The sequence below is a fragment of the Nerophis lumbriciformis genome, linkage group LG19 (genome assembly GCF_033978685.3).
Source record: "Nerophis lumbriciformis linkage group LG19, RoL_Nlum_v2.1, whole genome shotgun sequence".
NCBI lineage: Eukaryota > Metazoa > Chordata > Actinopteri > Syngnathiformes > Syngnathidae > Nerophis > Nerophis lumbriciformis.
In genome coordinates this window covers 6898439-6922061 of record NC_084566.2, presented here as the reverse complement: position 1 = coordinate 6922061, position 23623 = coordinate 6898439, and the positions used below count along the sequence as shown (strand labels likewise).

Sequence of the window (23623 nt, the reverse complement as noted above, 5' to 3'; positions counted from 1 at the left end):
ACAATGTCATGTGTTTCTAAATAGACAAATACAAAACAGGAGGTTCTTGTATTAATGATTAACAAATAGTATTACTATCAACTTCAAGGCATTGCAACCCACAAACTTAAAGAAAAGATCTGAGTTAAAAAATTTAAATTATGATTAGAACTGTAAATTAATATTTTTCCAATGATTCTTAGTTAAGTTGTATTTTTCTTTCTTCTACATTGTTAAATGTTATTGTATCAAACTTGATCAAAAGACTGAAAGGTTAAGATTTTCACAAACAAACCACTTTTATTGACTGGTTCATTGACATGAACGAACTTTGTTTTTATGTGAAGCGTGACAGTGATGTAACATTTACATCTCAACCAAGGCAGGAACAGCGGCAGCTTTGTACAGAGTGAGTGTGGGTCTCCTCTTTGCTTTGACTGGAATGGACTTTATTGTCATTGTCCTTAAAAGTACAACAAAATGTGTTTTCAGTACAAACTTTCTAAGAGTAGACATTCAGTAGACAGGTGACCGCTTGAGAGGAAAGGCTCACAGCAGCACCGCTTGTACGTTAAAACATTACAATGTTACGCGCTTTCATGTCTCCAAACATGCCCCCCAAGATTGCTAGGTTTGTTGCTAGTCGCTTTTGGAGAAAGAAAGTCACTACGAGGAGTTTGAAAGATACTAGATTTAGCAAGAAAGTCACCAAGTTGACGACACTGCGTTGAAGGGTGTGAAAAAAGAAGACTAAAAGTCCTGTCTTAGGTTTCTTCTGATTGGTTTACACTGCGTGTTACCTTCCGTGGTTGGCTAGATTTAGGTAAAATCATTTATGGATTGGTCTGCTGTCTGTTGTCTCTCTGGAAATCAATCAGAATTACTCGAACTATGGCAGGCCATGAGGAAACTCGTTTGTTATTATGAAAACAATTAATAGAGTAGTCAATGGGGAAATATAAGCGTGCGAAATGTCAAGTGTGGTGTGAAAATGGGTTAAATTGCGTGACTCGCTTGGCAGCCCTGCAGCTCAGTCTTTAGCACAATGAACAGTGTAATAGATGTTGTCGTTATCTTGCCAGTTGGTAGGTCTGCTACCTTAGCTCCCTCATCGCCGGTTTAAGTGTCTAAATGCCGTCACAACAGGTGTGTGCTCAGATATGTCATACCGCCGCTACTTTATCGCGGCTTTACAAACGTTACAAATGGCCATATTTTTATCCAACTGACCAGTCTTTTTATTTTTTTTTAAATCCAAACCTTTACCACACTTTATATTTAAGATTTGGGAGTGCATTGTTTGTAAACTATTTTGGTGCTGTCTCCCATTTTGCTTTGTTTTGTTTGAATCGCAAAAGAGAACGGTACTCTTGTATTACATCATCACAAAAATCTTGCAAGATTAGAGCGACCATATTTTGTAACAGATCTACAATCAACCGATTTATGACATTACGACCGAATATTGAGCGATCCATATTGCATATAGATCGATCTAGAGGTTCGCCAAACGATGTATTCATACCTCTAAAGTTAAAATCGGTTATCGATTAATTTTTACACCCCTAATGGTTACATTAGTGCATCATTTGGTCTCAAAATAATATAGTTTATTGACAACATAATTTGTGGGACAATTTAATGTCCATATCCAGCAAAATTTTTATCAGCAGAGGCCTAGTACAAACAATCGTTTATGTAATTTGGGAAAGGGGCATAGTACAGTCAATATACAGTACGGTAGTATACAATGCGGGGGATGCTATCCCAGATGCACTCGGTCGGAAGGCGGGGTACGCACTGGACATGTCAAGCAAAATTTGTTATTGGCCCAGGCCTACTCTATACTTGAACAAAGCCAAATTCATGTTATTTGTAAACCGGAAAGTATGAATAAATGTAAAAGTAGAAATTGATAACACAGAAATTGAAAGTACATGTCTGGGTGTGGTATTTGATCAAAAGCTGTGCTGGAAAGCTCTCATCAAATATCTTAGTAGTAAAATAGCAAAAAGTATTGGAATCCTAGGAAAAACAAATCACATCTTAAACCATAAAACCTCCATATCGTACACTTATTGTCATTATTGTCATATCTTATTTACTGTGTGGAAGTCTAGGGTAACATACAAGAGCACGTTCCAGAAGTTATGCACATTACAAAAAAGACCACTAAGAATTAAGCTTGGGCCGATATTCTATAAGTCAATTAACCAACGATAAATTAAAATTAAGTCGGTAAATTTAATTTGCATGCATCAAGAGCATTCACTGTTTTCGTCGCTTTTAGTGGCTACGTGTGTTTGTACCATAGCGGAATGAAAAGATGGGGGTGAATTATCTTGTCCTCAGCAAGTGTCATTGACCTTTCTTGAGGTGATGCAGGAACGCTGGCCCGCTGGCCCGCTAGCATTACACAGTGCAATAAGTTAGCATCTAGCAGCTAACCTGGACAAAATGATCACAAAACCAAATGCCACCGCACCAGTCTGGGAATATTTCAGTTTAAACCTTTAGAACAAGAGGAGCCTAACAACACAGAGAAGCCAATTTGCCGAATGTTTGCGACTACAGAAAACCTGCATGCCTACTCAGGGTTTTCCCTTAACTGCAAAGATACCTGTGGTGGTGGGGGTGTGGTCACCATGACATCATCTAATAATTTGCATAATTTACGATAGGGCTGATCGTGATTAATTTGGGGCCCTAAAACCGAGGTACAGACAATAGCGTGGATCACCTGTACAGTTTCACCTCATGTAATCACAATCATAGATATACACAAAATGTCAGCGTACATTACCGAGAGCAATTTATGGCTGAAATATACTATACTGCGGTAGTAAATAGTAGGGATGCAATGTTACACGCTATAATCCTGAAAGGGACACTCCTCCTTTAATAAAAACAAAAATTGTGATATTAAACGAGATTGAATGATATGGAAAAAATAATCGTTATAATTTTTTTTTGCCATATCGCCCAGCCCTAATTTGCTATAATATGATTTTCTTTAAAAAGGCTCAAAATGTATACAAACATTTAAAAACAGATCTGTTATTATTATTATTTGTATTAACATATTTTTTTCTATGTACTTTATTGAGATTTTTTCAAGTGTCTTGAGACTTTTGATTAGTTTTTTTAGTAAAAACAACTAGCAGCAAATCTAGCATCTTCTTCAGGTCTTATTATAAAATGTACTCATGTTTGAAGCTCTCTTCTGTCCCTCGTTGTCCCTGACGAAAGGCGAGCTGCAGCGAGCATGATGTCACTTGCTTTGCGTTGCTGCTCCAGTTAGACTTTCTTTTCTTAAAATCCGCCACTGTCCTCTTAATATTTGCACATTTTGTAGATGGCTGTCCGCGGGTCATATCTGCGATGTATTAAAATTACGTCCAAATTGCAGACATGCTGATAACGCTCTGGACAATGGTGTGCGTTTTGTTTACATACTGTTTCGGCAACACGGTTTTCGGTAATCAGTCTTTTTTCGAGGGTTTTTGGGGCATCACTTGTCAGTAGTGTGCAAATAATAGGCTATATATATATATCAATTCATACTGTCACGACCGGCTGGTGTTAATGTTTTATGTTCATGTGGATTTGATGTCAGTTTTTCCCATGATTTCAAACTTACCGTCCGTGCCTGAAAGATGATTGGCCAAGAATGAGGAAGTGTTGTTGTGTGTCCGGGGAAGCACGGAGACGGAAATGTTTGCAAGGGAGTTAAAACCTGTTGGAATTGTCGTTTATTATCATAAGATGGGTGATAAAAATTAAAAAATAGCATCAGACTTTGTGTGATTTTTTTCTGAGGGCAACAATATGTTATATTACATTAATTTGTTTTCAAGTTAAGTAAAATAACTTATTTTTAAGGTGTGGGGGTAATGAAAATGCTGTGGCGTTGTGCTACATTAAGGGGAATCCCTGATACTTTAAACACATTCACTCCACGTTTGGTGACGAAGCCAGGTCAGTGTAAACAAAACAGTGCAAAATGGTGTGCGCTGACAGAAAGTGTAGTTAAATACATCACCAAGACATGCTGTCATGTTGTCATTTCCTGTCAGTGTTCCTCACTCAGAATTTGTTTTGCATATAACCTGTCTATTTAAACAGTAGTGCAATCAGGTGGCGACTTATCCAGGGTGTACCCCGCTTTCCGCCCGAATGCAGCTGAGATAGGCTCCAGCACCCTCGCGACCCCGAACGGGACAAGCGGTAGAAAATGGATGGATTTTTGTATAGTTACTTTGCACTTTCGTTTTAAAATGATCCTAACTTGATTGTCAGATAAGTAATGTACAACCCTACGCCAGCCTACATGTTCAAAATCCAAGTGCAACTTTGTCAGAACTTTAGCGATTTTATTTATTGTTGTTATGGTAGTGTAGATTTGAGACCCCCCCCCCCCCATTGTTATTATTATATATCATGGTTACTAGGGATGTGCATCTCTATCTTAAATGGTGATTCGATGTGACTTTTGATACATGGGTCACAATACGATTCGCTAAGAATACTTTTTAAAACGTTATGATTCGATGCGATACGATTCAATGCAGATGAAAGTTTTGCATGGTGAAAATAAAATAAACGTATCATGAAAGAACAATGTCATGTGTTTCTAAATAGACAAATACAAAACAGGAGGTTCTTGTATTAATGATTAACAAATAGTATTACTATCAACTTCAAGGCATTGCAACCCACAAACTTAAAGAAAAGATCTGAGTTAAAAAATTTAAATTATGATTAGAACTGTAAATTAATATTTTTCCAATGATTCTTAGTTAAGTTGTATTTTTCTTTCTTCTACATTGTTAAATGTTATTGTATCAAACTTGATCAAAAGACTGAAAGGTTAAGATTTTCACAAACAAACCACTTTTATTGACTGGTTCATTGACATGAACGAACTTTGTTTTTATGTGAAGCGTGACAGTGATGTAACATTTACATCTCAACCAAGGCAGGAACAGCGGCAGCTTTGTACAGAGTGAGTGTGGGTCTCCTCTTTGCTTTGACTGGAATGGACTTTATTGTCATTGTCCTTAAAAGTACAACAAAATGTGTTTTCAGTACAAACTTTCTAAGAGTAGACATTCAGTAGACAGGTGACCGCTTGAGAGGAAAGGCTCACAGCAGCACCGCTTGTACGTTAAAACATTACAATGTTACGCGCTTTCATGTCTCCAAACATGCCCCCCAAGATTGCTAGGTTTGTTGCTAGTCGCTTTTGGAGAAAGAAAGTCACTACGAGGAGTTTGAAAGATACTAGATTTAGCAAGAAAGTCACCAAGTTGACGACACTGCGTTGAAGGGTGTGAAAAAAGAAGACTAAAAGTCCTGTCTTAGGTTTCTTCTGATTGGTTTACACTGCGTGATCCAAGTGCAACTTTGTCAGAACTTTAGCGATTTTATTTATTGTTATGGTAGTGTAGATTTGAGAACCCCCCCCCCCACCCCCCCACCCCCCAATCCCCTCCTTAAAAGGGAACCTCACTTTTTTTTTTTAATTTGACTGTCGTTCACAATACAAAAATCGACTTTTTCTAGGTAGCTAGCAATGCAGCTAATGGGATTGATTGATTGATTGATTGAAACTTTTATTAGTAGATTGCGCAGTGAAGTACATATTCCGTACAATTGACCACTAAATAGTAACACCCGAATACGTTTTTCAACTTGTTTAAGTTGGGTCCACTTAAATTGATTCATGATACAGATATATACTATTTTCATAATACAGTAATCACACAAGATAATCATCACAGTATATAAATTGAATTATTTACATTTACAATCCGGGGTGTGGGATATGGAGGGGGGGGGGGGGGTTAAGTTTGGTTGTCATCAACAATTGCATCATCAGAGAGCGATCCAATTTGCCTCTAAATCACTTTAAAAATGCATTCAAAAACCACTAATACTTAAATTGTGTTATGTACTTTAAAAATGCATTCAAAAACCACTAATACTTAAATTGTGTTATGTAACCTTTATAATAACCAAGCTGTAGCGACATTGTTATTGTAAGAGTGAACACATTGGCGTGCTACGGTAATAACCATGAGCTGGCTATGGCGAGAGATAAGCCAGCTTCTACGTCAGCACCCGAATCGCCTTTGAGTTTTTAATACACAACTCAATGCAATAGGACACCAATCTGAAAACCATGAACAATCATTAAAGTATCTGTAAAGTATTAGCGCACATTTCATGTTTTGTTTTTACACAGCTAGCTTGACAGCATATGTACTATAGTTGTACTAACACGCATGACGTGCTGCACTTTCTCGATGGACAGTTGTTCGATTGATCCAGCTGGCTGGGGACGTTTCCAGTTGATTTTGGATTATCAGTCCAATTATGTTGACCTAGCTTGGCTCCAAGCTCCACATTTACAGTGTCATTTTAAGTCGCACTTACCTCACTCTCTCGGCTTCCGGCTGCTCCAAAATAGCAGCAGTTTATCTTTCGTATATTCAGGTTCAAAAATATAAAGTTGTGAATCCTCATTTGTCCAAAAATAGTCCGTCGTTGTTTATTACCAAGTATGCCATGATTACGAGACACTTGCGTTTGTATCCAGAAGTAGAAACACACTTTGCTGCCAGAAGTCAGAAGTGCATTGCTATGCAAATGGCAATAAATACGCCGAGGAAATTAGTTTCGGCAAAAAATTACCAATATACGGTAAATATTTTACATATTACTTATTGTTATGAATGTGTCTGTTACTACATTTATGCTAGCAGTGTGTATATAAAATGTTGGAGGCTTTTGAAGTTGTTTTAGAGGGCTTTGAAGGCTACAACGGTGACTCCCATTGGCCGCGTCTTGCAAGCGTTTATCATTTTTAAAAATATATTTTTTTTTAAACGTGTTCTTGTCTCTTATGATTGTGAACAATAGGCAAAATTCCCCCCAAAAAAGTGCAGTTCCAATCTAAGATATTGTATTGCTTTTGGTTGTAACTTTTTTTCAAGTGCAACAAAGTATATTTTTGGGTTGTTAAATGTTTGCTTTATTTAAATTGGAGTTTTAAGTCTACATTCCATTGTCAATGTTAAAATATTTGAGAAATACAAGTTTATTGCATTTGAAAGTGTATACATGCATTGTTATTATTATGTATTAACATTACATCAATGGTAATTTGGTCTCATAAAAATAATGGCAATATAATCGTTTATCGGCAATAATTTGTAGGTCAATATGTCATCCAGCAAAATTTGGCCTACTGAGAATAATACACAATGTTGGCTTTTGGGAACACACCAATGCACTCTTTATAAAGTCGCAAATAATTAAATTTATGGATCTGGTGAGTAGAGTTCTGAACATGAGTACATTTATAATAACACCATAAAAAGATGCTAGATTTGTTGTTAGTAATTTTTAATAAAAAAGGCATTAAATGTCTCTAGACACTTGAAAAATTCTCAAAACACAATGTAATAATCTATTAATAATAATAAGCAGCAAACATTGAAAAGATGGCGAAACAATATAACCATATATGTTAATACTAATTAATAACATATTTGTTTCAAATGTATGTATACATTTGTTTAACCATTTTAAAGAAAATCATATCATCATAGCAGATTATGCAAATATTGCGATAGCGTCCTGGTGACCACGCCCATAACCACACCCCTAACAACGCCGCCACAGGTATCTTGGCAATCTCAGGGAAACCTTGAATTGCATGAGGAAATCGAACAAAGCAATAACATTGTTATATTTTAAAACGAAATACAACTACAACAAGGAGTAGGAAACATAAAATATCTTAAGGATATATTTTATTAGGGCTGGGCCGATAATACGATATCAATATATATCGCAATAGACGCATACTCGATATCCGTATAAAATGCATTCAATTGAATATTCGATATATATTAATATTTTTTGGTCAGAAGAAACCAGAAATTATGAAGCAAGATTTGTTTCATGGAGTTTGCGATTTAGGATCCCAGCAAACAGGAAGCAGGAAGTGTCACTGAACAATGGGAGTGACACACTAACAGTCAATCACGTAACAGCATCAACTACCGAGTGTCACGCCTTTCCTGCTGTTCTGCTGTCCAGTCCCAGACTGTAGTGAAGGAGCGCAACTATCTTCAAATCTACTTACTGTAAATTATTTTATTACCTTAGCCACGCTCATCCGACCTGGCCACCAGACACCTTCTCCACTGATAAATCGCACCCTTAGTAAGTTGGAATTTGTTTCACTGTATTTATTGGCACGCTTAAATAAGTCATAAATAGTATTAATAATGATCAATATCTATCAATATAAAAAACATATATCGTGATATGGTTTTCGGCCATATCGCCCAGCCCTATATTTTATTCATATAAACTACATTTGATGAAATGAGCGTTAATTTGATTCATTATTTATTTTTATTTTTTTGAGTATTCATGTATGTCATTACAAATGTATTATGTAATTACATACTCAATATACCGGTACTATACATTATAAAATGTACTAGATGAATAGTGTTATTTAAGGTCCTCATGCATTCTGTTGTTGGCAAATAATCAGATTATTATATCTGAGTGATGGGGCAGGACATTATAAGCTTTTGCTTATTCCTTCTCCTTTTCGGACACACATGGTGTTATTTTCTTTTTTTTATTTGCTTTATTAAAAATGTATAGATGGAGAGTATTTTTTGATGTTGTGATCAAAATTAAGTCAAGCCAAAGTCTTTTTTCGGCAGCCGAATTTACGGTGCATCATTAGTCAATAGTAGGCAAATAAACTATGTATATCCATTCGTGCTTCAGTGACCTGCTAGTACAGGTGGGAGAAATAATAGATTTTTAGATTAATCGCAATTCGGACATGGATAATTATAAAAACGATTAGTAAGCGCAAATAATTGATAATCGATTTATTTATTGTAAATAATGTAATGCAGACAGACAGTTTTTTTTTACTGACGTTTTGCAAATGCGTCTTGGTCAAATTGATGAATATGTCATTGTCCTGTGGGATACACTGCAACCAACCAACTACACATCTGCCCTCTTGCATCTTTCCAAACTGCAGTGTGAGCCACAGCCAGCTGAGGAGGAGGAGGATGACGAAGTAATTCAGCAGGAGGTAGAGGCAGTAATTGTGGGTGGAGGTGACGAAGTGGAGGAAGAGGAAGGTGTGGAAGTGCAGGATGATGGCTGCCCCGCAGTGATCGTAGAGGAGGTGCCTAATGCACAAGTGGAAGAGTGTTACTCTGCACAGGTTCTGGTCTATGATGACGAGACTTACATCATGCAGGATGTGGCTGAAGAGCAGGAGGTGGTCACAGAAGTGGCAGAGACTGGTAAGAGATTATACAACTTGTAAGATTAGGGTTTCATGCGTTAATTACAATTCCTTAATTACAAAAAAATAATCACACGTTTGTATTTCTGCCCTCCATGTGACGCATACTATTTCTCAGTGCTAGTGTTCCTGGCACAGCATTTACATATATGCACAAGTTGCACACCAGAGCATTAGGTTAACAAAAAAGAGAATTTATTCCAAAAAACAACAAAAAAATCTCTGGTTACGCTTGGAAAAGAGAATAGTTGTGTAGCATATTTCCAGAAAGCACCCTGCGTTAATACAAAGTAAACAACCTAAAACTAAGTAAAAGTCTATTTTGGCAGTTGGCTGAGACCATTTAATATGCTTGACTCGCATAACGAAAGGATTAGTCAAACACATTTGGGCATGTGAGAACATGTTAGTTTTTCCAGTTTGTATGTTAACGCTAACGAGTTGTTTTTCCCAATTGCAAACATCACTTCTCCAATGGATACCTTTTTAAATGTGTTTGTTTTAACTACACACACAATTTAAACTATGTACCTCAGATATTAAGGTTACACAATGTGCTTTCATCTTTATTATTTGAATGTGAGTGACGTTTTATAAGTTATAATGCATTACTATACTTTGCCTTATTGTTTAACTTGATTCTTGTGTTTATTTATTGCCCGGTTTTAATCAACACTAATGTTTTTTTTTAAATTTTTAACTTTTATTGTTTATTCATTGTTTTTTTGTTAAAACTGTAATTTCATTATTGCATTTATTTATATATAAAAAAGGTTATGGCAAGCACAATAATCTTTGTTTACTCAACTCTTCCCTGAACTACGTATTGAGGCTATTCAAGTGTGTTTTATCCAACTATTGGATTAATCGAACAAATTAATCGATAGATTACTCGACTACTAAAATTATCGATTGCTGCAGCCCTCCTTGTTATTAACAGTACGGTAATTGGCTGCAGTCATCTGTGTCTCGCTTTTGAGTAAGTCCAATAGATGATAGATACATTAGATTATGTAAGGATGGATGAATAACAACAGCAAATTCGGTTTAGAAATGACTACCAAATTCTACATACAAAAGGGTGACTCATGAACCCACTATATTTTAGTGAGTCTGTAGGTAAAGGTGTGGCTGAAGCAATACTGTAATAACATATGTTCATTGTCTTTTTTTAGTGGAGATGTCGGGTCAGGACGTGGTTTGTTTTGATAAAACCTTTGAAGCAGCTGAAGCTCTTCTGCATATGGAGTCTCCTGGAGGACTGCATGACCGCAATACAGGTAAACACACTTGCATGCTTGAAAGCTTACTTGTCAGAGTGTATCTGTGTTTTCACCAGAATACTGTAACTAGTTGCTGATGTATTGTCTTAAAAGGATATTAGCCCTCGTAGGGCTGTCGAAAATTCACACATTCAATTTATCACAAACTGTCACATTAATCATATAAACGCAAATTATTCATACAATTTATTTTGATCGCACATGCTTCATTATGTAACCACTTATGGTTACCTGAAAAGTGCTGTACAGTCCGTGATCAGGTCAATGTATTAGCCAGTGATTTTGACTGGTGTTCAGTGGCAAATTTTGATTCAAAATACACCCTGACAGAACTTAAGAGAATACTGTTACCAAGTTTTGGGCAATTGTTCTTTCATCTAAAACTTTTAAAAATGGTTGTGTATGACATAAAATTGTGTGTGTCAAAATGTTGGGCCAATTTTTTAAGTAAATTTAAAAGCAAGTAATTTACTGCGATTAATTAAAGCCAGGCTTCACGGTGGCAGAGGGGTTAGTGCATCTGCCTCACAATACGAAGGTCCTGAGTAGTCGTGAGTTCAATCCCGGCCTCGGGATCTTTCTGTGTGGAGTTTGCATGTTCTCCCCGTGACTGCGTGGGTTCCCTCCGGGTACTCCGGCTTCCTCCCACCTCCAAAGTCATGCACCTGGGGATAAGTTGATTGGCAACACTAAATTGGCCCTAGTGTGTGGATGTGAGTGTGAATGTTGTCTGTCTATCTGTGTTTGCCCTGCGATGAGGTGGCGACTTGTCCAGGGTGTACCCCGCCTTTGTAGCTGAGATAGGCTCCAGCGCCCCCCGCGACCCCAAAAGGGAATACGCGGTAGAAAATGGATGGATGGATAATTAAAGCCAATTTTGTGTGTGGTGCAGTAACGGTGACATGCAGTGAGGTTCAAGGCAGGTGAGACACTTGGGAGTTAAACAAATAAATACTTTTTAGTCACATGTATTTATTTTTATCAAATTAAAACATCTGGGTGCTTACCTTTTATTTGTATGTGAAGTACATGCTTCTATCCTCGAATTCCAGGAAAAGCTCTTTTAAATGTACTTAGAATATACAAGACTGATCACCTTCCGTTTTGTCTCTAATGGCCAGTTTGGTAACATTTGTTAGCTTGTATGTATATATTTCTCCATCTTGGTAGTCACATTAAATAATTCTGCAGTGCATTAAAATTATTTGTTTGTATTTTTTGGAAAAAGATGGTGTGGTAGCAACAAGCGCCTGCTACAATTGCAAAAGTCACAAAGGCGGCCAATTTCGCAAACTCCGATGGATTAAGATCAACCTGAGATAATTTGTTGCAGCCGCTTTCATCGGCGCACAAAGTAGCATCTTGAAGCAAAGCACACACGAGGTTTCCGCGGGGCATTAAATGAATTATGCAAAAATTAACACCTTTTAATAGCATTAAAATCATTTAATTTGATGTCCAGACGCATTAAAAATGTTTTACAATGGTAGGACTGCGCTGATAGTAGCAAGTCAATTAATCGACCGGTAAAAGTAATTTATTAAAATTAACTCAATAACTTTGCTGTCATCCATAAATTGCTGCGTCTGTTTCTTTTCTTCGGCTATGGCTTTCAAACTGCGTACAAAAGGTCTTGCAAGGTTTGAAAGCAGGATAAGCGCTGCCTCCATATGGCAAATGAAACGAATCTGGGGTCCCAAATTGTGCCGTTCTTTTTGTGACTGTAGGTGAGTGCCGGTAGTCCTTTTACTGTGACATCATGTCATGTTCATTAGGAAAATGAGCATGTTTCATACACGACTGAGCGCTCCCTCAGCCGTATTCACTTCAACACAAATGAGCAAATATATATATATATATATTTTCATATACGGTACCTTTATTTATAAAGTTCAACATTTACAAACATAAACATATGAACAAGGACAATTAAAACAAGTACAAAAACAATGCAAAAGCGCTAGGAGCTTGTTAATTCAATAGAGTAATTATAGTAGAATATACAATATATATTTACAGTCGTGGTCAAAAGTTTACATACACTTGTGAAGGACATAATGGAATGGCTGTCTTGAGTTTCCAATAATTTCTACAACTCTTATTTTTTTGTGATAGTGATTGGAGCACATACTTGTTTGTCACAAAAAACATTCATGAAGTTTGGTTCTTTTATGAATTTATTATGGGTCTACTGAAAATGTGACTAAATCTGCTGGGTCAAAAGTATGCATACAGCAACATACATGATCAATTTTGGTGATGTAGAAAAGTTACAATCGAATCAGATTAGCTTCATGGCATGGTCTCTTAACTTCATCTGAGTGATTATGATTGACGACACCTGTTGACTTCTCTGAGCCCATTTAAATAGGGCTCATGTGATGCAGTCATAGACTCGGTTACACACGCGAAAATGGGAAAGTCAAAGGAACTTAGCACAGATCAGAAAAAACGAATCATTGACTTGAACAAGTCAGGAAAGTCAATTGGAGCCATTTCAAAGCAGCTTAAGGTTCAAAGAGCAACTGTGCAGACAATTGTTTGTAAGTTTAAAGTGCATGGCACAGTTTTGTCACTGCCACGATCAGGAAGAAAACGCAAGCTGTCACTTACTGCTGAGAGAAAATTGGTCAGGATGATCAAGAGTCAACCGAGAACCACCAAAAAGCAGTTCTGCAATGAATTGGAAGCTGCTGGAACATAGGCGTCAGTGTCCACAGTCAATCTTGTTTTGCGTCGCCATGGACTGAAAGGCTACCATGCAAGAAGGAAGCCCTTGCTCCAGAAGCGACACCCTAAGGCTCGTCTAAAGTTTGCTGCTGATCACATGGACAAAGATAAGACCTTCTGGAGGAAAGTTATGTGGTCAGATGAAACAAAAATTGAGGTGAGGCCTTTATTCCCAGGAATAATGGTGGTGGTGGTAGTATTATGCTCTGGGCCTGTTTTGCTGCCAATGGAACTTGTGCTTTACAGACAGTAAATGGGGAAAATGAAAAGGGAGGATTACCTCCAAATTCTTCAGGACAACCAAAAATCATCAGCCCGGAGGTTGGGTCTTGGGCACAGTTGGATGTTCTAACAGGACAATGACCTCAAACACATGTCAAAAGTGGTAAAGGAATGGCTAAATCAGGCTAGAATTAAGGTTTTAGAATGGCCTTCCCAAATTCCTGACTTAAACCCCATTGAGAACATGTGGACAATGCTGAAGAAACAAGTCCATGTCAGAAAACCAACAAATTTAGCTGAACTGCACCAATTTTGTCATGAGGAGTGGTCAAAAATTCAACCAGAAGCTCGCCAGAAGCTTGTGGATGGCTACCAAAAGCGCCTTATTGCAGTGAAACTTGCCAAGGGACATGTAACCAAATATTGACATTACTGTATGTATACTTTTGACCCAGCAGATTTGGTCACATTTTCAGTAGACCCATAATAAATTCATAAAGAACCAAACTTCATGAATGTTTTTTGTGGCAAACAAGTATGTGCTCCAATCACTCTATCACAAAAAATAAGAGTTGTAGAAATGATTGGAAACTCAAGACAGCCATGACCTTATGTTCTTTACAAGTGTATGTAAACTTTTGACCACGACTCTGTTTGGGCACCCCTGACCTAAAGTTTAGCCTGGGTGTATTTTGAAATGAAATTTGCCTGCTGGTACACAAGTGGAAGTCTCCTCACTCAACTTTGCACTGGCATATGCATTGACCTGTGCCGCCTTTTAGGTGACCATCCAAGATTAAGGTAAAGGGGCATGCATGTACAGTCAAAATAAATTGCTTGATTATTCTGAATATTGACTTTATTTACCTACTTAGTTATATGTACTTGCATCGAAGTAAAAAGGCAGTATTTGTTGAAGAGATACAAATGGAATGAGAAAATTGAATGATTATTATGTGTTTGGACCCAGCAGAAGATGTGATGATGGAGACAGTGGTGGAGGTTTCTACAGAGTGTGGATCATTAGAGGAGGAGGAATCCTTCCCAATCCCACCTGATTGTGAACCTGCTGCCAAGAGGAAGAGAGGAGGTCAGTATTATAAGACTCATTCTAGATAGTAATTTGCTTTGTTTGATGTTGAAAGATGCAAGGAAACCCAAAAAATAAATAAATTCAACACTTTTAGGTGGACGTAAGATAAAGATGCATCAACCTACATCCAATGGCTCCTTTGACATGGGGATGAAAAAGAGGCAGAGGGAGGGAAAAGGTATGGCATATGCATTTTATGTGCATACTTTAATAAGGTACAGTGTAATAATGTGTGCAGAAGCTAGACTTGCTTGAAAGTGGAGTCAATATACCTTGAATGAAGCCAAAAAGCTCTCGTTCCTCATATCCATGTGCTTTATTCAAGTCAAAGTGTCCTAAAAATCTAATTTGTATTAGACTTGGTGACATTGTTTTTCTTCTAGGAAATACCACCTACCTGTGGGAGTTTCTTCTGGAGCTATTGCAGGACAAAAACACCTGTCCTAGATACATTAAGTGGATGCAAAGAGAAAAGGGCATCTTTAAATTGGTTGATTCCAAGGCGGTGTCCAAACTATGGGGGAAACACAAGAACAAGCCTGATATGAACTATGAAACAATGGGCCGAGCCCTAAGGTCAGCCACTCTACAAAATACAAAAACTTAGAAATACAATTTCTGATAAATGTGGGGATGTTGTAGAATATGATCAATCTTGTGTGTTCATATGCAGATATTATTACCAGCGTGGCATCCTTGCAAAGGTGGAGGGTCAGAGGTTGGCCTACCAGTTTAAAGACATGCCAAAGAACATTCGAATCATTGATGATAATGATGAAGGTGAAGACAGCGAGAGCATGTTGTCCAGCCAGCAAGGTTCAGAAATCCTGGGTGAAAACGCCCCTGCTTCCTCCCACGCTCAACAAACTTATGTCACCATCATCCCCAGTAATACTACTACCAGGTTTGACACTACTTTCCTTTCAAACTTTTGAATTTGCTTTTGTCATGCACCCCAATGACTAAAATGGACATTGTTTTATCAGATAATTTAGCATTGTAATTATTGTTAGATCATTGTAGTTGACCTATGAGAACTAACAATATTTTGCTAAAAAAAATACATGATCCAATGATTGTTCGAGCATCTGAACATTAGGGGTGTATTCATACAGTAATTGGAGAAACTCTTGATTTGGTACAGAGGCGTACTCATTTTCACATGATACTAGAGATGGGTATTGTATACATTTTAAACGATACTACAATTAAATCAATACCAATGATGAGCATACTCTTAAGCATCACATTTTTACTGCCATACTTGACGATGAGCACAGTGTTCTTCAGCTAGTACCGTATTTTTCGGATTATAAGTCGCAGTTTTTTTCATAGTTTGGCCGTGGGTGCGACATATACTCCGGAGCAACTTATGTGTGAAATTATTAACACATTACCGTAAAATATCAAATAATATTATTTATCTAATTCACGGAAGAGACGAAGCTAATGTCTGCAATCGTCACACACACGTCAGCTATTGTCACTCACACGTCAACCAATAAGAATTTGGCGGGGGAGGGTCATGGCAGAAGTGCATTGTGGGTCATGGGATGCTAACTGCTATATGCTATATGCTACTGCCGTAGCTATTAAAATGGATCACTTCAACATTGGCGGTAACTTATAAAAACTGAGAAGGGCTGAACAAAAATGGCACAGAAAAGGAAATCATATACTGTAGATTACAAGCTGAACGTAGTGAAATATGCAGCAGAAAACGGCGATCGAGCAGCAGAAAGAAAGGACGCTAGCGGTGCATACCAGAAGCGACCACGAGGAAGAAGATTTCATGGGATTTAGCAATTAGGAGTGACAGATTGTTTGGTAAACGTATAGCATGTTCTATATGTTATAGTTATTCGAATGACTCTTACCAATATATGTTACGTTAACATACCAGGCACGTTCTCAGTTGGTTATTTATGCGTCATATAACGTACACTTATTCAGCCTGTTGTTCACTATTCTTTATTTATTTTAAATTGCCTTTCAAATGTCTATTGTTGGTGTTGGATTTTATCAAATAAATTTCCCCCAAAAATGCGACTTATACTCGAGTGCGACGTATATATGTTTTTTTCCTTCTTTATTATGCATTTTCGGCCGGTGCGACGTATACTCCGGAGCGACTTATAGTCCGAAAAATACGGTACTTTCTTTGTGCAGACAAAAGCAAGATCCCAGCTTTTGTCGTCATCCTGTGATCTGATAAGACAAAGTTAAAGTTATTTGGTGCTAAATGTTTGAAAAAAGAAAGGAGAAGCCTACAAGACGAACATTTTTGTAATGCTATGGTGATGCTTGTGTTCCAGTGGCACATGGAACCATGTCAAGGTGCTAGGAATCTTTAGAAATGAGGATTACATCAACAGCTTTAATTAAAAACATGAAGGAATCCATTGAGAAACTCACCCACAACTGGGAGTTGGAACAGTGAAATTATTTGAAGCATACTGCCAAGGGAGTGAAGTATGTTACACAATTATTAGTCACTCCAGCATTTCGCAGACTTATTTTGTGATTGTTGCGGCCTAAAATGCTTGATCTCGCAGCAGCATTTTAAAAAATTTGCGGCAAAAGTTGCAATGTTTTACGGCCTTTTGTTTTTCATTAACATGACATTGCCTTTCGATTTTATGAATTTGTCATCAGTGTTAAGTGTTATATTTTTGTAACCCAAATCCTAAACAACACAGGACAACAAATTTAACAAAATGTGCTTTATTTTCATTTTAAAACAAACGTTTTTGAACATTGACAACAGTCCCTCCCCAGGATCTCTTGGACCTTTTTTGAGATGCCTGAATAGCAGAAGTATTCCCAAAAATTGCAATGAAAAGTGCAGGGTTTTTTTTAGGTGTGGGTGTGTTGCACTAAAATCACAGGATAAAATGAAAGATGCAATAAATTGATTATCCCTTTGGAATTATAAAAGGAAGGAAAAGACAAAAAATTATATCTCGGCCTTTACATTTGGCGGAAAAAAACATTCACAGTTAAAAGTTATTTATGATGAAGCCAGGGTGTACCCCGCCTTCCGCCCGATTGTAGCTGAGATAGGCTCCAGCGCCCCCCGCGACCCCAAAGGGAATAAGCGGTAGAAAATGGATGGATGGATGGACAAGTAAACAATGCAAATAATCTTTAAGGACAATACTATGAAAAGTACATTTTGTTTACCAACTGTACACTGACTACTCTGAAGTATATCCGAAAAGATGTACTGTAGTTAAACTAGTCCATGAGTGTACTCACTTTTGGGAGATTTTGTATACATACATATTCCTATAAAAGCTTTTTTTCCCCATAAAGTGTAAATTTAGGCTTAGCATATTTAATACATATCTTAACCAACAGAGTGCTCCATCTGCTGGTATTTTCTATACTTATGCATGTGACCAATTCACTCAAATGTGTGCATAGTTTGTAGAACAAACACCAGCAAACGTCTTCTTCTTATTATATGTTATTATTGGCTGACTGCTTTGTCGTCAACAAGTTTCAGAAGTTATCATGCACATTTACGCATGTTTTTAAAGTTGAAATTTGATCGTAAACTTTTGCTAATGTTCCGTAGTTTGCTCGCACTTTTGTTGAGAACATTGAGAAACTTTTGAGAGCGATCTATAGCTGTGATTTTGTTGGTAAAATGAGTGAATGATGAGTAATAAATGAGTGAATAAATGCATCTGTCAATGTAAACAAGGAATTGAAGACGCAGACAATGAAGGGAGACATTTGATTGGTTGAACAATGATGTTACCTATTGAATGCTGCTGGGACAAATTTTGTTGCCATAAATGTCGCTGATTGGCCAAAATGTGCAGGGAAATTGTGGGTATTGGATCAAGTCAGAAGCTCTGCATAATTTGCAGGAATTGGTTGAATTTGTATGAATTGGTGACGTCGCGAAATCCTGGAGGCACTGAATTATGTCAATGTCTTAGAATGTCCAAGTTAGAGGCCTGACCTGAATCCAATGGAGAACTTGTGGCGAAAGTTGAAGAAACGAGACCCAGCCTGAGGCTTTCGTCCCAAGAAATTTCAGGACTATATTTATGGTGTATATGTGATGTAAATATGTACATATATGGTGTACATATGATAATCCCTGTTTTTTTCTTTTATGACAGGTCCATCCGCACCATGCCTGTGGTGATGACTAACTCTCTTGGCCATCTTACATTAAACTCCTCCTCAGTACTAACCACGGCTGCAGGAGCTCCAGTTACAGTAGCCAGCGCTAGTGCCGCTCCAAAACTTGTTATTCAGGCCGTACCCACCATGCTGCCTACTGGCTCCAAAGCAGGTGACAAAATAACAATTATCACCATCCCAGCAAACCAGCTTGCTGCATTCATGCAGGCAAATCAATCAGGCCAGCTGACCCAGCTCGTACAGGCCAAACCTGCCCCTACAAATCTTTCTCAGGCTGTCACGAAAGCAGCCACCACATCCATGGTCCAACTGGCAACGGGCACATCGGTGCCACAGCTCATTCTAGCCAAACCGCAGATTTCTGTGCAGCATGTCCAAAGTCCCACCCAACTAAAGAAGCCTTCCACAACACAATCAAACGCCCCGTCCCCCTCCAGTCAACCAGCAGCACCAGAAGAAAGCTCAGCTTCCTGAGAACTTAAATTTGAGCTGGTAAAGTGTGGGGGGGAACATGACAGACTGTAAAAGCTGCCCTGGAAGGCAAGTCACCCACCCCACCCCATCACACAGCACCACTCTTTGACTGTCACGGACTGTTCTCGTTAAGGAAACCAAGATAGGATAAAAGGGACTCCTATTGAACAGAAGCTCAAAGTAGGTGGGCAGCCTTAGTTTGTAAATGAAGCAGTTGCTATTTGTATTCAAACAGTATCTCACATACATTGCCTGAAAAATTTATTGTTATAAATGTAAATGTACAGAGCATTTTGATACGCAGCAGGTGTTTCTTTCCTGTTTGAGTTTGTTTAGATCAATTCATCTTTGTTTCATTTTACTGTCCAAAGCCCTTCCCCTTCACTGTTGGTCACAAAAACTGTGTCTTTTTTTTGTACTGCCATTTAAAAAGGGAGTGAAAAGATGTCTACACCCAAATAAAATAACTCAGACTTGTGCTTTACATTTGAAGTAAAATATTCATTGTTTTTCTTGTACTATGAGTGTAATGAAGTACATTTTACAGAAATGTTATAAAACATTTTGAAAATAATTGTATTCTGCTCCGTTGTAATCCACCTAGTGTGTGGTAATGGTTTGTTAGTGATGGGTTGAGACACAGAAGAAATCATGTCAACTTGGCTGTTATATTTTCAATTTTCTCAAGACACTTCACACATGGAGCAGGCTGAGAACCACATACAAGGAACCAGATTGGCAGTGGAGGCAAGAAAAAAAAACACCCACCTTAAAACAAGGTCTGTAATTTCATGTTGTAAATGAGGTTAAAAATAATTTTCCACCAAAATAAAAAAATGTTTACTATTTATTTCCCATCAATTTGTTTGATTACAAAAACATGCATCGAGTTAAATTACATTTTGATTAAAAAAGTATAAAAATCGTTTCACTAAGTGTGAAAAGATGATGTAATGGGTAGGGTGGGACCTCCAAATGAAGTTATGTATGGGGCCCAACATCAGTTAAAAGGTCTGCAGAATATGTATTGGATATGCCTTGGTATAAAATTTTGATCGGCAATCAGTTATAACCTGCTTTTTTGAGTCCGTCTGCAAACAGTTCCTATTGCAAAAGAAGCCGCGTGGTTACTTTCTGTCCAAAATCTGAATTTATTTTTTCAAAATGTACACTGTTAAGAATTTTGAAGAAACAGTAAAAAATAAACATATAAATGAGAGTCACAACATTAGGTACACCTGCCCTCTCTTGGATCAATACAGAGCAGCATAGAGAACCAGCATTTATCGCTCTAGTCAAATGTTGTTAAAAATAATACCTTATCTTACCTTCTCTTGTTTCCTCAAACCAAGTTTTAATGCCGCTGTTTTTTTCGTCTGAATTTGGCAGCTAATACAGTTTTGTAGTGGCCCGTCTTGACAAAACAGCACCGCGAAAAATAAACAAAGACTGAAGTAGGCTTCAGTATTTATTTTGTAGACATCAGAGGTATGGACGAAATGAGAAGGAATAACACTGGAGGCATAGACACAATAGAGCACAGAGGAAGCACCTGGCAGAGCATGAACTAAAATTGCCCTCTTCAGTACATCTGTCAATCTGTGACATCACAAATTGCCCATTGTTAAAATAGGACTTAAACTGTGCAAACTTACGCTTAAATGCATGAACCTTGAAATGTGGTTATTTGGTAGTGTTATTCAACATAAAATCATTTTGCCTTTTACGTTTACTTTTGATTTAAAGGTGAACTGCTTTGTCTTTTCTTTCTTCATGACAATCTTGAAGGAAATTAGTTTACACGTACATTAATTGAAAAAAATCACATGTTGAATTATTGCAAAGCTTCAAGAATAGGGATAATATTCAGCCTTATTTGATTTATTTTTACCTATTATTTACATAAAAGGACAACCTTTACCACAACCAAGTGCTACATTTTAGATAATAAAAAATACAGTAGCCTATGCATTTACAGATGAAATGACTGTTTTCATACAGTATTTCATGAAATAACAAATATTCAATTAGTTGGCTGTATGGTTTCTGTCTTCTGTTTGTCAATGGACAACATCTGTTGGACCGTACATATATAAAGTATATCTCCACTTTCCACAACATCCACAATCCACTCTGCAAGAAAAAACAACCATAGAGAAAGAAAATAATCATTCGGAATCATTAAAGTACAAAATAAGTCCACCATAAACTTCCTAAACGGTTTAAACACATCTTAGATAGGACATAAAATATTCCTACAGATCAAAATAACTTGATGCAGAAAAGTACACTAAGTAGCTACTTTTAAAAGTTGAATATATCAGGTTTTTTACTCACAGGAGCCTCTCTTCTATATTCTGTCAAACCTATACATTTAAAAATAACTAATGTAACATTTTGTTTGTTTGATCACTAATTTCGTTCTTGGTCGTGATTTTTTTTTTTTTTTAAACCTCTATTTATAAATTTCAACATTAACAAACAAGTCGAGAAACAATAATCAAAATACGTACAAAAACAGTACCAAACAGCGCCAGGGGGTTGTAAATTCAAAGTAACTAAAATAGAATGCAATATATATATATATATATATATAAATAAAATGAAGAAAGTGCAAAGCCATAGGCTCACTCAAATCTCAGTAAATAACTTAAATTTGGAACATAGCATCATCAATTTCACAGCTTTTTGGTTGTTAGAGGTAGAGAGTGTTTTAATGTAGAGTTCTAAATCTTTTTAAAGGCACAAAAAACAGGTCGGGTATTGAGAAACTTACGTACATTTATGAATATAAAACTTAGCCAATGGTATAATGAGGTTGCAAAGGTAAAATTCCTTTTCAATTGTTTTTTCATACAGTGTAAATCCATATAGCACATCTTTAAAACAAAGCACAAATTTGTCATGAATATTGTTCAGGATGAAGTGACAGATGCCCTGCCATAGTGATGGAGTGCTTTCACAAGTCCAAAACAGGTGATAAACAGTCTCTGGATGCATGTTACATAAGGTGCAGGTAACATCAATGTCCTTCTTGTATCTAACCATCACAGTCTTTACAGGGTAATAACGATGAATGATTTTAAAAGATATCTCTTTGACTTTGTTGGTAAGTAAATACCTGTTAGGAAGGGACCATGTTCTGACCCAGCAGATGTCATTTACAACATTATTCCAGATCGCAATTACATAGGAGACAGACACACGATCATTTTGGAATAAGCTGCGGATTTTTCTGATCAAAGCAAAGTTTCCCCACAGGAGTGTCAAGTGGATCATTCACAATTTTTACAGCAGAAAGAGGAGACGAGTAAGCCATGTACAACATAACAACACCTGTTGGAATGGCATCAAATACAATGGCAAATTGTTTGGGAGTCACAGGGACCTTAAAATGGTTGAGAAATTATTGGTGATTAAAAAGTTGACCTTCCTTATTGAAAAGATGACTCACTAAAATAATATAATTCTCGAAACAATTGTTGAGGAAAAGAGATTTCCTTTTGTAACATGTCTTTATTGTTCCAAATGAAATATTTGGTAGGTGAGAAATTGTGCTTGTATATAAGAGAGCATGCCAGAAGGGCTCGTTTGTGGAAGTTTGAAAGAGCAACAGGAATCCTATCAATGTTGTAGTTACACAATAGCAAAAATGTTAGGCCTCCAAGGTTAGAAAATACATGATGAGAAAGACATGCACCTGGGGATAAGTTGATTGGCAACACTAAATTGGCCCTAGGGTGTGGATGTGAGTGTGAATGTTGTCTGTCTATCTGTGTTGGCCCTGTGATGAGATGGCGACTTGTCCAGGGTGTACCCCGCCTTCCGCCCGATTGTAGCTGAGATAGGCTCCAGCGCCCCCCGCGACCCCAAAGGGAATAAGCGGTAGAAAATGGATGGATGAAATGAAGTTTCAAATTGAGGTAGGGTCTTTGAAATAGTGTCGTATCCAATTGATCTCGAAAGTGTTGTTTAGTGTAGTGAAATGTTCTTAGTCGTGATGGACGCAAATGACTTTCCATCATGACGTCAGCGTAAAGGTGAGAACAGGTGACACAACCCGGAAGTCTGACAAATCAACGACCAAGTTCCATGATTTTAAAAATATCATTAATGTCGAATAATAATGATTTGTTAGTTTATTATTCTTCGGTCAATGGTGAACAAAATAAACAAACAGTTGTACATTCATAGATTGAAAATGAAAATGTTGCAGACCGAAAGGGTTTAGGCTGAAGTTGAACACTTATTGCGCCTAACCCTATAAACAATGTCAAGTACAAGATTAACTTACGAAAATTATGAAATGTCTTTTGTACAACA

The 23623-nt window shown here is 37.3% G+C and overlaps 1 protein-coding gene across 2 annotated transcripts in view; it reads left to right on the top strand.

Moving 5' to 3' along the window:
* Window positions 1–20150, top strand: part of elf2a (E74-like factor 2a (ets domain transcription factor)) — a 28353-nt gene extending 8203 nt beyond the window's left edge. The window contains exons 3-9 of one of the 2 annotated variants that reach the window (XM_061979634.2): window positions 9065–9335; window positions 10513–10617; window positions 14546–14662; window positions 14760–14843; window positions 15049–15241; window positions 15339–15569; window positions 18802–20150. In XM_061979634.2, the coding sequence (XP_061835618.1) occupies window positions 9065–9335; window positions 10513–10617; window positions 14546–14662; window positions 14760–14843; window positions 15049–15241; window positions 15339–15569; window positions 18802–19300 (1500 nt within the window). In that variant the 3' untranslated portion in view covers window positions 19301–20150. Of the gene's footprint in view, window positions 1–9064; window positions 9336–10512; window positions 10618–14542; window positions 14663–14759; window positions 14844–15048; window positions 15242–15338; window positions 15570–18801 lie in introns of both variants that reach the window. The other variant, XM_061979633.2, reaches the window with a different exon arrangement.
* Window positions 20151–23623: the final 3473 nt, after the last annotated feature.